At 34.4% G+C, this 15,888-nt stretch overlaps 1 protein-coding gene across 1 annotated transcript in view; it reads right to left on the bottom strand.

Moving 5' to 3' along the window:
* LOC106085193 (tripeptidyl-peptidase 2) overlaps positions 1-15,888 on the bottom strand; it is a 237,803-nt gene that overhangs the window by 175,699 nt on the left and 46,216 nt on the right. Inside the window, exons 11-12 of the mRNA XM_059368489.1 lie at positions 8,407-8,609; positions 2,419-2,582 (exon numbers count right to left, since the gene is read on the bottom strand). Of these exons, the coding sequence (XP_059224472.1) occupies positions 2,419-2,582; positions 8,407-8,609 (367 nt within the window). The remainder of the gene's footprint in view (positions 1-2,418; positions 2,583-8,406; positions 8,610-15,888) is intronic.

The raw sequence follows: 15,888 nt of genomic DNA, 5'->3' as shown, positions 1-15,888 counted from the left end.
CATAATGTATATATTTTTTTGATTGTCGTGACATTTTATGTCGATCTAGCCATGTCCGTCCGTCTGTCCGTCCGTTCGTCTGTCCGTCCGTCTGTCTGTCAAAAGCACGCTAACTTTCGAAGGAGTAAAGCTAGCCGCTTGAAATTTGGTACAAATGCTTCTTTGTGGTGGGATTGTAAATGGGCCATATCGGTCCATGTTTTGATATAGCTGTCATATAAACCGATCTTGGGTCTTGACTTCTTGAGCCTCTAGAGGGCGCATTTCTTATTTGATTGGAATGAAATTTTGCACGACGTGTTTTGTTATGATATCCAACAATGGTTCAAATCGGTTCATAACCTGGTATAGCTGCCACATTAACCGATCTTGGGTCTTGACTTCTTGAGCCCCTAGAGGGCGCAATTATCGTCCGATTTGACTGAAATTTTGCACGTGGTGTTTTGGTATCACTTCCAACATCTGTGTTAGGAATGGTTCAAATCGGTTCATAATCTGTTACAGCTGCCATATAATCCGATCTTGGGTCTTGATTTCTAGAGGGTGCAATTATCGTCCGATTTGACTGAAATTTTGCACGTGGTGTTTTGGTATCACTTCCATCAACTGTGTTAGGTATGGTTCAAATCCGTTCATAACCCGATATAGCTGCCATATAATCCGATCTTGGGTCCAGACTTTTTGAGCCTCTAGAGGGCGCATTTCTTATTCAATTGGAATGAAATTTTGCACGACGTGTTTTGTTATGATATCCAACAATTCTACCAAGTATGGTTTAAATCGGTACATAACCTGATATAGTTGCCATATAAACCGATCTGGGATCTTGACTTCTTGAGCCTCCAGGGGGCGCAATTCTCATCCGACTTGGCGGAAATTTTGTACAACGGCTTTTGCACGTGGTGTTTTCTTATCACTTTCAACAACTGTACGAAGTATTGTCAAAACCGGTTTACAACCTGGTATAGCTGCCATATAAACCGATCTTCGATCTTGACTTCTTGATCTGCTCGAGGGCGAAATTCTTATCCGATTCGACTGAAATTTGAAAAAACTGTTCTTAATATGGCGCAAATCGGTACATAACCTGATATAGTTGCCATATAAACTGATCTGGAATCTTGACTTCTTGAGCCTCCGGAGGGCGCAATTCTCATCCAACTTGGCGGAAAGGGTCCGAACAGGGTCCGAAGATAACAAAAGATGTTTAAAAATATCCCCATTCTGGGATTCTCTGGAACATCTCAGATATAACCATGTAAAATTGCCAAAATAGCAGACTTATTTCCACTAATTTTTTTCCTCCATCCCACTGTGCGACGGCGATGCTTGTGACCCACGGCTGTCTATATTCGCACAGTACCATGTAACATATTCAGTGTCCCTATACTACAGTAGTGATGTAAGGCCAGAGCATGTTCGGCAATGTACCCACTCCATGCACCGGTTACACCTCACCGACACCGACCGATGATGCAGGCGGTTCTAGCAAGCCGAAAAGAACCAAGCTCCGGGGTTCTTTTCAATCCCGGCACGGATCAGAAACGTAGTGAGTAGGCACTTCGGGATGTGACCCTCTCATGACGAAGAAGGGACGAACACAAATGAGGCGGCAGCCCTTGCCGATGAAGGATTCCATCGGGTCAATTCGATGCGCACAAGCGGCTGCCATGGGATTGAGGGATAGGTGTGTCTTCGGGATGGGTGTCTTTGGGATGCGTGTCTTCGGGATGCGTGTCTTTGGGATGCGTGTCTTCGGGATGCGTATCTTCGGGATGGGTGTCTTCGGGATGGGTGTCTTCGGGATGGGTGTCTTCGAGATGGGTCTCGTCGGGATGGGTCTCGTCGGGCTGGGTGTCTTCGGGATGCGTATCTTCGGGATGCGTGTCTTCGAGATGGGTCTCGTCGGGATGGGTGTCTTCGGGATGCATGTCTTCGGCTCGTCTCGTCTGCAAAGTTTGATTTACATTTCTCTATCCTATGAAGCAATAGTCCCTACGAATTTGCCCTAACCTTATAACTGTGGTAGCTTTTCGAGTGAAAAGCACTTTTTTTAATTTCCCTCCCTAGATAGTGCAATTATTCAGTGTGATTGCTTATATAAGCCGATTTAGACGAGAGATACTTGTTTACATGCCATGTTATTCTTTTGGTACATCAATTGGCTGTTTTTTTTTTTCTCCTGCTTTTCCACTTTAAGCCCACTGCATATAATAGGACTTATGACATTTCTCGAAAATAGTCTTCCCCACCACCAGCAACACAACACACGATGAGAGTGCATGCATGTGTTTTACAAGCATTTACACATACAAGGTGAATGCAAAGGTGGCTGTTGCTTAAGCAGCATAACAAGAAAAAAGCAGCAGCAGAAGAAGAAGAAGAAGAAAACGAAGTAGAAGCAGCATCAGCACTTACCTGACACTTGAATGCCAATGTGGTTTCATTCTCGGAATTGACAGACAAAATCTTCATAGTTTCCAAAACACGACACGAGGACTTGGGTAGCAATTGTACGGTATGAACGAAAAATTTCCCAACATCCTTGTCACGGTTTTTATCGGTTGAGCGCATTCGTAATACTTATGGTGAGTGAAGTGGTCGTCATCATCAGCATCAGCATTACAATCATCATCGCCAGCATCGCAATCATCATAGCCATCATCGTTGTCATCATCATTGCAATTCATGTGTGTGTGTGTGTGTGTATGTTGGCATGTAGATTTTAGGGGCAAATGTAAGAGTACATGAAGTAGCATTCATTCAAGTGGATTACAATTTGGAAAGATAACAAGAAAGAAAAGAAGAAGAAGAAAAAACCATGGTAAATTTTCAAAAACTTTCAAAAAAATTAAGTACATATTCATAAAGCACAGGTGAATAAATATCAAAAAAATCATGGGCTATGGCAATCAAATAAAAAAACAAAACAATATAAGAAAAATTGATGATTTTATAAAATTTTTGACAAAATTTTCTATACTAATAAAATTTTGACAAAATTTTCTTTAGAAATAAAATTTTGTCAAAAATTTTCTATAGAAATAAAATTTTGACAAAATTTTCTATAGAAATAAAATTTTGACAAAATTTTCTACAAAAATAAAATTTTGACAAAATTTTCTATAGAAATAAAATTTTGACAAAATTTTCTATAGAAATAAAATTTTGACAAAATTTTCTATAGAAATAAAAGTTTCTATAGAAATAAAATTTTGACAAAATTTTCTATAGAAATAAAATTTTGACAAAATTTTCTATAGAAATAAAATTTTGACAAAATTTTCTATAGAAATAAAATTTTGACAAAATTTTCTATAGAAATAAAATTTTGACAAAATTTTCTATAGAAATAAAATTTTGACAAAATTTTCTATAGAAATAAAATTTTGACAAAATTTTCTATAGAAATAAAATTTTGACAAAATTTTCTATAGAAATAAAATTTTGACAAAATTTTCTATAGAAATAAAATTTTTTGACAAAATTTTCTATAGAAATAAAATTTTTTGACAAAATTTTCTATAGAAATAAAATTTTTTGACAAAATTTTCTATAGAAATAAAATTTTTTGACAAAATTTTCTATAGAAATAAAATTTTGACAAAATTTTCTATAGAAATAAAATTTTGACAAAATTTTCTATAGAAATAAAATTTTGACAAAATTTTCTATAGAAATAAAATTTTGACAAAATTTTCTATAGAAATAAAATTTTGACAAAATTTTCTATAGAAATAAAATTTTGACAAAATTTTCTATAGAAATAAAATTTTGAGAAAATTTTCTATAGAAATAAAATTTTGAGAAAATTTTCTATAGAAATAAAATTTTGACAAAATTTTCTATAGAAATAAAATTTTGGCAAAATTTTCTATAGAAATAAAATTTTGGCAAAATTTTCTATAGAAATAAAATTTTGAGAAAATTTTCTATAGAAATAAAATTTTGACAACATTTTTTAGAGAAATAAAATTTGGACAAAATTTTCTATAGAAATAAAATTTTGACAAAATTTTCTATACAAATAAAATTTTGACAAAATTTTCTATAGAAATAAAATTTTGACAAAATTTTCTATACAAATAAAATTTTGACAAAATTTTCTATACAAATAAAATTTGGATAAAATTTTCTATAGAAATAAAATTTTGACAAAATTTTCTATAGAAATAAAATTTGGATAAAATTTTCTATAGAAATAAAATGTTGACAAAATTTTCTATAGAAATAAAATTTTGACAACATTTTCTATAGAAATAAAATTTTCACAACATTTTCTATAGAAATAAAATTTTCTATAGAAATAAAATTTTGACAAATTTTTCTAAAGAAATAAAAAAATCGAAGGGCTGAACAATGCTAACTTTTCAGTGAAATCGGGTATAAAATGTGGCTTTTATGGGCTTGATCGATCTATATGGTGCCTATAGAAAGATACGCAAATTGCAAATTTTGCCCATGAACATTCCACTAAGGAACAGGGCCAAACTTCTCACATATCAATGAGTGCAGTCCAATGCAAGTTTAAGCTCAATGATAAGGGGCCTCCTTTTTTATAGCCGAGTCCGAATGGCGAGGCGCAGTGCGACACCTCTTTGGAGAGAAGTTTAACATAGCAAAGTACCTCACAAATGTTGCCAGCATCAGGAGGGGAAAACCACTGTTGAAAATTTTTCCTTATGGTCTCGCCAGGATTCGAACCCAAGCGTTCAGCGTCATATGCGGACATGCTAACCTCTGCGACTGATGTAAAACATATTCGACGCGGATTGGAACTATATCCAAAATGGAGATCGGGAATCCTAACATAAGCCATTGTACCAAATTTCAGCGAAATCGGGTAATAAATGTGTTTTTTATGGGCCTAGGACCTTAAAACGGGAGATCGGTCTATATGGGAGCTATTTTAAGATTCTGACCGATCTGGACCATATTCGGCACAGATGTCGCGCATCTCAACACAAATCATTGTACCAAATTTCAGCCAAAGCGGATAATAAATACAGTTTTTATGAGCCCAAGACCCTAAATCGGGAGATCGGTCTATATGGGGACTATTTTAAGATACTGACCCATTTGGACCATATTCGGCACAAATGTCGAGCATCTCAACACAACTCATTGTACCAAATTTCAGCCAAATCAGGTAATAAATACAGCTTTTAGGAGCCTACGAACCTAAATCGGGAGATCGGTCTCTATGGGGGCTATATTAAGATATAGACCGATTTGAACCATATTCGGCACTGATGTCGGGGATCTTAGCACAAACCATTGTGCCAAATGTCAGCGAAATCAGATAATAAATGTGGCTTTTATGGACCTTGGGCCTTAAAACGGGAGATCGGTTTAAATGGGGTCTATATTAAGATATAGACCGATTTGAACCATATTCGGCACATATGTCGGGCATCTCAACACAACTCATTGTACCAAATTTCAGCCAAGTCGGATAATTAATACAGCTTTTATAAGCCCAAGGCCCTAAATCGGGAGATCGGTCTATATGGGGGATATATTAAGATACTGACCGATCTGGACCATATTCAACACAGAGGTCGGGGACCTTACCAAAAGTCATTGTGCCAAATTCCAGCGAAATCGGGAAATAAATACAGCTTTTATGAGCCTTAGACCCTAATTCGGGAGATCGGTCTATATTGGAGCTATATCAAGATATAGACCGAGATAGCCCATCTTGAAACTTTACCTGCCTAACGACAAAAAAAGAAATCTGTGCAAAGTTTCAGGTCATTATCTTTAGTTTAAAGACTGTAGCTTGATTTCAACAGACAGACGGATGGGCGGTTATGGCTAAGACGGTCTTAGATTTTAACAAGGTCCAAGAATATATATACTTTATAGGGTCGGAAATGAATGAATTTCGATGCGTTGCAAACGGCATAACAAAATGAATATACCCCCATCCTTCGGTAGTGCGTATAAATACGAAAGTTTTGCGCTTAGCTGATTTGTCACAGTAGACTCGAAAACAACTGAACCGATTTTCATGAAATGTTCTGAGATGGTGAAGTTAGGTCTTCCCCGGTGGAAATAGGGTGATTCATTTTGTTATATCCTTCGCCTAACCGCAATTTCCAAAAACCCTAGGTGCATAGATTTAACCGAAATTGTGTATGGTCCATTATGGTTACCCAAAAACTCAAAATTGGTATAGAACTTAGAGGTCAAATAGGCGTGGGGGGACGCCCTACCCATAAACCCCCCCAAATGGACATGTTTACCAATTGGGACAATATGGGCATGAAATGAAAGGTATGTAAGAGAAGAGTACGAACTTGACATAACAATTTGACCTGAAGTGTCAGGGGGACCCGTGCCACCTCCAAAAACCGTCCAAAAGTGACATGTTTACCAATTCGGGCAATATGGGCCTACCCATAAACCCACCCAAACGGACATGTTTACCAATTGGAATAAGATAGGCATCAAATGAAAGGTATTTAAGAGTAGAGTACGAATTTGATATTAAAATAAGACCTGAAGTGTCGGGGAGGGGCGTGCCACCTCCAAAAACCGCCCATGTTTACCTATTGGGGCAATGTGGCCCTACCCATAAACCCCCCAAACGGACAATATAGGCATCAAATGAAAGGTAGGTAAGAGTAGATTACGAATTTAATATAAAAATTTGACCTCAAGTGTCGGGAGGCCCGCCCATCTCCAAAAACCGTCCAAAAATGATATGTTTACCGATTAGGGGCAATATGGCCCTACCCATAAACCCCTCCAAACGGACATGTTTACCAATTGGGACAATATAGGCATCAAACGAGTACGAATTTGATATAAAAATTTGTCTTTAAGTGTCGGGGGGCCGTGCCCCCTCCAAAAATGGCATGCTTACCAATTGGGGCAATATGGCTGTCAAATGAAAGATAATTGCAGGTAGAATACGAAACTTTGGGTCTATTTCCAGGGGGTTTGCTTCACCCCAAAATTATGACCCAAATGGGCATGTACACCGAACGGGACAATATGGGAGTCAAACGAAAGGTATTTGAGAGTAGAATAAGAAAAAAAGAAGTTATATAAAAATTTGGTTCAATTCCCGGGGGTCACTCCACCCCAAAATTATGACCCAAACGTACATGTATACCAAGCGGGACAATATGGGTTGCCTCACCCCAAAAATATTCCACAAATGGTCATATACACCGAACGGGACAATATGGGAGTGAAACAAAAGGTACTTCGGGGCAGAATACGAAACTTATATAAAAATTATTCATTATTATTCAGTTCCCGGGGGGTACACCCCCCCCCCCCCCCCCCCCCCAAAATAATCCCCTAAACATACATGTAACCAAACGGGACAATGTGGGATTCTAATGAGAGGTATTTGAGAGTTAAATACGAATATAACATATATTCAAATTTGGACCATGTCAAAATGGGGCCCCACGCAAGCACTTTAGGGTGTAGCGAAGCACATTGGACCAGCTGGTTTCCTATAAAAACAAAATTTTATTCGTATCAAAATAAAATTTTGCCAAATTTTCAAAAAAAAAAAAAAAATTATAATTTTCCAAAATTTTCTACAGAAATGAAATTTTACCAAAATTTGTTTAGAGAAAAAATTATAAAAACTTTCTATAGAAATAGAGTTTTGATCAATTTTATTTTATTTTATTTTTTTTTTTTCTTCATTTCCAATGGAAAAAAAATACAATTTAATTTCCTAGAATAATTCCTATGGCAAGCAATCTTTCACAACATTATTTATAGGTATTTGGTTTTCATCAGTGCAAATAAACTTCTCATCATTGAAAGCGAATGGAATGCACTCAATGATAGAAATTCAATATCACCTCATCGACGATGATAAATTATTTGGGGTAGCAAAAGGAGGTGTTACATGAAGTGGTGAAGAAAGTCTCTTTCACCCTAATAACCCTCATTTCAGAGTAATTCCTTGTATGAATGGCTGACGTGTGAAGCGATGATCACCTTCACCAAAGACATTAAAGGTTGCCAAGCAATTGATGCCATGGGCAATGATGGCGAAGCAGCAACAGCAGTAGCATCGTGCCACCTACGCTTATGGAGGAAAATATAATGGTGCAACAAATTGCATAGAAATTGGCCAAAGCATATTTGCGATTCTATTATCACCTTGGTGTTGGTGCACAAAGACAAATTGACAATTTGTCAGCAATGCTTTGAGAGTATTGATTCCTCCCCTGCAGCTCCACCAAGCCTTTGTTCTCCGCCTTGGCAGTTTATTTGTGAATTGGTTTGTTTGTTTGTTTGGCACTTAACCCCCCTACTAAATAATACGCATACACAGAATGCACTTGATATAATCCCCCTGCGCTACCCCTTTACCACTCCCCTCTCCTCATGTATGTTGCACTAGAAAAAATAGCAAAATCAGCTTACCTGCCCATGTGGCTCTTGGAGGCACCAAAATGAACTCTCTTTGTATGGTGTTGGGTTGGAATTCAATGCTGCCATCAGCATTCTGTGTGGTGGGCTGATAGAGACGACTCTCTTGCCAATCAATTCTATGGGGCTGCACAACCGTAACGGGTATTTCAAATAATGAGCCCTTTTGTACGCAGGATGTGTCGAATGCGCGTATTCTGTAAAATGAAAGAACCAAAACAAGAATACAAAAAGTTATAAAAAAAACCATGACAACAACACCAATGTTAGTAGGACAAATACGAGTATAGTACATGAGAACATGTGTAGAGATGATGAGAACAATGATGATGATGATGATGTTGATGGTGCTGGAGATGACGATTCTTATGAAAGGTAGCTTGTGCAAGCAATTACCAAAGAAAATGAAAGAAAGAAATGCACTTACATTTGTATGTGCACAAATTTATAAAATTGTCAAAGGAAACTACAATTGTATGGGTTTACTCTCTCCCTCTGTTAACGTGTAAAGCATTACACACGTGTTGTTGTTATGTGTTACATGTGTGCACATTTATATGTAATAAATGAAATCTTGTGCACTACAAACATATATACATATGCATGCATATGCATGTGTGTGTATATAAAGATGAAGGTTTTTTAAGAGATGCACAGTAGATGTTTATATATAAATAAAACATTTCCTAATGTAATAACCCCTTGTAATATTAGTAAACATTAAATTTATATTTATGCATCAAATGAAATATTCTAAGTGACATGCTTTTCTTAATCTAAAGTGTAGCATCAAACACTAATATCTTGGATGACTAAGCAACAAAAGATAAAAGAGATGGGTGAATGCAATAAAAAGCCCATTGGTGTTATAAGATTCAAAGACAACAAAGAAAAAGAAAATTTCATGGAAATTTTGTCTCTATAGAAAATGTCATGGAAATTATGTGTTACAGGAAAATTCTGGCGGAGCGAAACAACAAAAAGCCCGTTCACCCAACGGTTCGGACAACAGTTTTACCTAATTTCTAGGAAATTTTACTTATTTTCTATGAAATGTTACCTAAAGACAAAATTTTTATGAAATTTTACCTAAAGACAAAATTTCTATGAAATTTTACCTAAAGACAAAATTTCTATGAAATTTTACCTAAAGACAAAATTTCTATGAAATTTTACCTAAAGACAAAATTTCTATGAAATTTTACCTAAAGACAAAATTTCTATGAAATTTTACCTAAAGACAAAATTTCTATGAAATTTTACCCAAAGACAAAATTTCTATGAAATTTTACCTAAAGACAAAATTTCTATGAAATTTTACCTAAAGACAAAATTTCTATGAAATTTTACCTAAAGACAAAATTTCTATGAAATTTTACCTAAAGACAAAATGTCTATGAAATTTTACCTAAAGACAAAATTTCTATGAAATTTTACCTAAAGACAAAATTTCTATGAAATTTTACCTAAAGACAAAATTTCTATGAAATTTTACCTAAAGACAAAATTTCTATGAAATTTTACCTAAAGACAAAATTTCTATGAAATTTTACCTAAAGACAAAATTTTTATGAAATTTTACCTAAAGACAAAATTTCTATGAAATTTTACTTAAAGACAAAATTTCTATGAAATTTTACCTAAAGACAAAATTTCTATGAAATTTTACCTAAAGACAAAATTTCTATGAAATTTTACCTAAAGACAAAATTTCTATGAAATTTTACCTAAAGACAAAATTTCTATGAAATTTTACCTAAAGACAAAATTTCTATGAAATTTTATCTAAAGATAAAATTTCTATGAAATTTTACCTAAAGACAAAATTTCTATGAAATTTTACCTATAGACAAAATTTCTATGAAATTTTACCTAAAGACAAAATTTCTATGAAATTTTACCTAAAGACAAAATTTCTATGAAATTTTACCTAAAGACAAAATTTCTATGAAATTTTACCTAAAGACAAAATTTCTATGAAATTTTACCTAAAGACAAAGTTTCTATGAAATTTTACCTAAAGACAAAATTTCTTTGAAATTTTACCCGACCTCTGCAGTTTGGATCAAGCGGAGTTCCTTGCTATTAAGGAATTGGTAGAATAGCTGAGATATAATGTCATACGACGATTGGCATAAATATCTTCTCAGACAGCCATGCAGCCATTAAATCCCTTAAGAACGTATTTCTGAACACAAAAATCGCCCTCGACTGTTGCAGTTCTCTTAACGAGATGCCGGGCCACAGAGATATCCCAGAGAATTGTAAAGCGGATGAACTTGCGAGACTAGGAACTACCCTACACATTCCAGGGATACTGTAATCTGTGGGTATGCCTCTAGCGACATGTAAGCTAAGTTTTCAGGACCAGGCCCGAAGGGAAACGAATGATAGATGGTCACAAGGAGGGGGCTTTGAGCATTCCAAAACTATTTGGCCTCATCTAGACTTGAAGATGTCTACTGCTTCGCAGTCATTGGCTAGAACAGACGTCTCAGTCACTGTGTCCGTCACTGTCCAATTGGAAAACATGCTGACAGACTGAAGGTAGCCAGCAACGACTTTTGCAGAAGCTGTGAGGAGAAACTATAGAACACCTTCTGTATGTGTCCCGCAATAGAAGTTCCACCTTTTCTTTAAGAACCTGTCTGATTTAGGGGATTCGCAAGTAGTTGGGCTTTTAAAAGCAATCTGGATGGTTCAACGGTAGGAACTAGAAGGCATCTTCCTTCTTCTGTTCCTGTGGTATCAGAATGGACATCTAAGTGAGTCTGATGATAGACTGTCACTTAAAACTAACCTAACCTACATAGAAATTTTGTCTTTAGGTAAAGTTTATCGAAATTTTGTCATTAGTCTTAATGTGTGAGAAAAATTCATAGAAATTTTGTCATGTGTGAGAAAATTTCATAGAAATTTTGTCTTTAGGTAAAATTTCATAGAAATTTTGCCTTTAGGTAGCATTTCATAAAAATTTTGTCATTAGGTAAAATTTCAAAGAAATTTTGTCTTTAGGTAAAATTTCATAGAAATTTTGTCTTTAGGTAAAATTTCATAGAAATTTTGTCTTTAGGTAAAATTTCATAGAAATTTTGTCTTTAGGTAAAATTTCATAGAAAATTTGTCTTTAGGTAAAATTTCATAGAAATTTTGTCTTTAGGTAAAATTTCATAGAAATTTTGTCTTTAGGTAAAATTTCATAGAAATTTTGTCTTTAGGTAAAATTTCATAGAAATTTTGTCTTTAGGTAAAATTTCATAGAAATTTTGTCTTTAGGTAAAATTTCATAGAAATTTTGTCTTTAGGTAAAATTTCATAGAAATTTTGTCTTTAGGTAAAATTTCATAGAAATTTTGTCTTTAGGTAAAATTTCATAGAAATTTTGTCTTTAGGTCAAATTTCATAGAAATTTTGTCTTTAGGTCAAATTTCATAGAAATTTTGTCTTTAGGTCAAATTTCATAGAAATTTTGTCTTTAGGTCAAATTTCATAGAAATTTTGTCTTTAGGTCAAATTTCATAGAAATTTTGTCTTTAGGTCAAATTTCATAGAAATTTTGTCTTTAGGTCAAATTTCATAGAAATTTTGCCTTTAGGTAAAATTTCATAGAAATTTTGTCTTTAGGTAAAATTTCATAGAAATTTTGTCTTTAGGTAAAATTTCATAGAAATTTTGTCTTTAGGTAAAATTTCATAGAAATTTTGTCTTTAGATAAAATTTCATAGAAATTTTGTCTTTAGGTAAAATTTCATAGAAATTTTGTCTTTAGGTAAAATTTCATAGAAATTTTGTCTTTAGGTAAAATTTCATAGAAATTTTGACTTTAGGTAAAATTTCATAGAAATTTTGTCTTTAGGTAAAATTTCATAGAAATTTTGTCTTTAGGTAAAATTTCATAGAAATTTTGTCTTTAGGTAAAATTTCATAGAAATTTTGTCTTTAGGTAAAATTTCATTAAAATTTTGTCTTAGGTAAAATTTCATAGAAATTTTGTCTTTAGTACAAATTTCAGAGAAATTTGGTATTTAGTACAAATTTCAGAGAAATTTGGTATTTAGTACAAATTTCATAGAAATTTTGTCTTTAGTAAAAATTTCATAAAAAATTGAGTATAGAGAAAATTTCATCAAATTGTATGCAGTTAACATTACACTGTGTGACATTATTTCAATAATAAACACAATCAGAGCTATAACCACGACGGCATGAACATTCCTTCATGGATACATATGCACATGTATTTGTGCATTGTAAATGTGGAAACCATTAAGGCAGCCGGAGAACATATGCATGCAACAAATAACGACTTGACTTGAGTATGAATTATTTTTTATTTTATGAATATATTTCAATTAAAACATATATGTTTTATGTATTTGTGTATGTTGATATGTGTGTTATTATATGTATTTGTGAAACGTTGAAAGGCGACATTGCAAGCAAACAAGAAAAAAATATGTGGGATTTTATACATTTGTTCCATATATTGGTATATGTACGAGGAAGCCTATATGCCCGTGGCCATTCTTAAGCATTCACTTTCTTTTTTTTTCAGTTTTCATCCTAAAGTAGTTTTTATGACCGCCTCCAGATGGCGGGTGGCATATTAATTTGTTGAACTCAGCACCATAGCATTGAGGGTATATTAACTTAGTCAATCCGTTTGTTGCACTTTGAAATTGAATCATTTAAAATTTTCTTTAAAGACAAAATTTCTAAAAAAAATGTTTCCAAAGACAAAAGTTTTAAGAAATTTTCTCTTAACACAAAATTTAATGGAGTTTTATCAGAAGACAAAATTGTATGCAATTTTCTCGGTAAATTTTCGTCGAGGTTTATATGAAAGTTTTTCCAAAGGCCAACATTTAATCGATAATTTCAATCTATATATATAAAAGAGTTGCGTGACTGACTGGTTGCTGCCTGACTGACTGATCATCGCCCAGCCCAAACGGCCAAATTTTGGCGAATTCGAACAATAAATGCGCCTTTTATGGGCCCATAACCTAATATTGAAAGATCGGTCTATATGGCAGCTATATACAAATCTGGACCGATCTGGGCCAAAATGCAGAATGTAGTCGAAGAGCCTAACACAACTCAATGTCTCAAATTTCGGCAATAAATGCGCCTTTTATGGGCCCAAGACCTTGTAGTGAAAGATCGGTCTATATGGCAGCTATATCCAAATCTGGACCGATCTGAGCCAAATTGAATAATGATGTTGAAGGGCCTAACACAACTCACTGTCTCAAATTTCAGCAAAATCGGACAATAAATGCGACATTTATGGTCCCAAGACCTTAAATCGAGAGATTGGTCTATATGGCAGCTATATCCAAATCTGACCCGATCTGTGCCATATTGCAGGAAGATGTCGAGGGGTCTAACTTAGCTCACTGTCCCTAACTTCAACGACATTAGACAATAAATGCGCCTTTTATGGGCGCAAAAGCTTAAATCGAGAGATCGGTCTATATGGCAGCTATATCCAAATCTGAACCGATATGGGACAAATTGAAGATGGATGTCGAGTGACCTAACGCAACTCACTGTCCCAAATTTTAGCAAAATCGAATAATAAATGTGGCTTTTATGGGCCTAAGACCATAAATCAGCGGATCGGTCTATATGGGGGTTATATCAAGATATAGTCCGACGTAGCCCAACTTCGAACTTAACCTGCTTATGGACAAAAAAAAAATCTGTACGAAGTTTCAGCTCAATACCACTATTTTTAAAATCTTTAGCGTGATTTCAACAGACAGACGGACGGACATGGCTAAATCGCCTTAGATATTTACCCTGATCAAGAATTTATATGCTTAATAGGACCGGAAACGGATATTTCGATGTGTTGCAAACGAAATGACAAAAAGAATATACCCCCATCTTTCGGTGGTGTGTATAAAAAGAACAAAATGGTACATATTTGCCAAGCGCGAAAGGGTATAGAATTATGTTCTTGGACTCAAATTAAAGAGCGTCTCGTAAAAATAGGGTTTGATGAAAAATTTTGAGTCGTACCGGAAGTTGGAGAAATAGTACGCTTAGTACCGCATTTGGTACTGCTTGGTACTTTCTTTGTAAATTGAATTAGAGCTCTGAATTTTGGAACTTAGGTACACTTTGGCAACCATAATTGTGTGACTATAAGAGTTTTTGGAAATTTTTACATTAAGGTACTAAAAAAGTACCAAAATGGTACGAAATGGGTGAACTTCGTACAGGGTACATTTGTACATGGATAGAGATAGAATTTTGAAATTTGACTTAAAAGACATCTGGTGCAACAGGATGAGGGTCTGAAAATTGGCACGTTAGTAAAGCTTAATGACTAAATGATTTTTTTTACCATTGGCACATTTTGGTACCAAAATTGGTACTATTTGGTACTTTCGTTATAGATGGAGCTAGAGAGGTCCGAAATTTGGCATGTAGGTACAACTAAGAAATAAATGATGGATGACTAAATGATCGATTCAAAATTCATATATTTTGGTACCAAAATTGGTACCATTTTATACTTTCTGTTCAGATGGAACTTGAGATATGAAATTTTGTATGAAGGTGCAACTCAGTAATATATGATGGGTGACTAAATGATTTTTTCACAATTCAAACATTTTGGTACCAAAATTGGTACGATTTGGAATATTCGTTATAGATGGAGCTAGAGAGAGGTCCAACTTTTGGCATGTAGGTACAACCAAGAAATAAATGAGGGATGACTAAATGATCTATTCAAAATTCGTACAATTTGGTACCAAAATTGGTACCATCTTGTAAATTCTATTCAGATGGAGCCTGAGGTCTGAAATTTGTTATGAAGGTACAACTAAGAAATAAATATTGAGTGGCTAAATGATCTATTCACCATTCGCACATTTTGGTACCAAAATTGGTACCATTTGGTACTTTCTTCATAGCTGAAGCTAGAGGTCTGAAATTTAGCATGCAAGCACAACTAAGAACTATATGATGGGTGACTACATAATCTATTAAAAATTCATACATTTTGGTACCAAAACTTGTACCATTTGGCACTTTCTTTGCAAATGGAGCTAGAGGTCTGAAATTTGGCATAAGAAGGAAATATATAATGGGTGACCAAATGGTACGTTCAAAATTCGCACATTTTGGTATCAAGAAGTGCAAAATAGGTACTTAAACATAGAAAATGCTACTTTCTTTACAAATTAGGCTAAAGCGCTCAAAACTGCGATTCATTTATAACTTGACAATTTATATTGGGCTATTTGGTACTTTCTTTACATTAGGAAACCGATTTCTGTAATTTTCTATGCAATTATTTCAAAACTTCATGATCTTATAAACTGAGTGCATACCTAGGCTCTTGGAAATTGGGAGTAGCGAAGCGAATCACTAGTAATTGTATAAAATTAAAGATTCATTTAACTGAACATCCGGTTTTCGAAAAACCGGAAACCAAATTTTTTTTTTAACGGTTTTCAA

The sequence above is a fragment of the Stomoxys calcitrans genome, chromosome 5, assembly GCF_963082655.1.
Source record: "Stomoxys calcitrans chromosome 5, idStoCalc2.1, whole genome shotgun sequence".
NCBI lineage: Eukaryota > Metazoa > Arthropoda > Insecta > Diptera > Muscidae > Stomoxys > Stomoxys calcitrans.
This window is presented reverse-complemented; position numbering and strand designations above follow the sequence as displayed.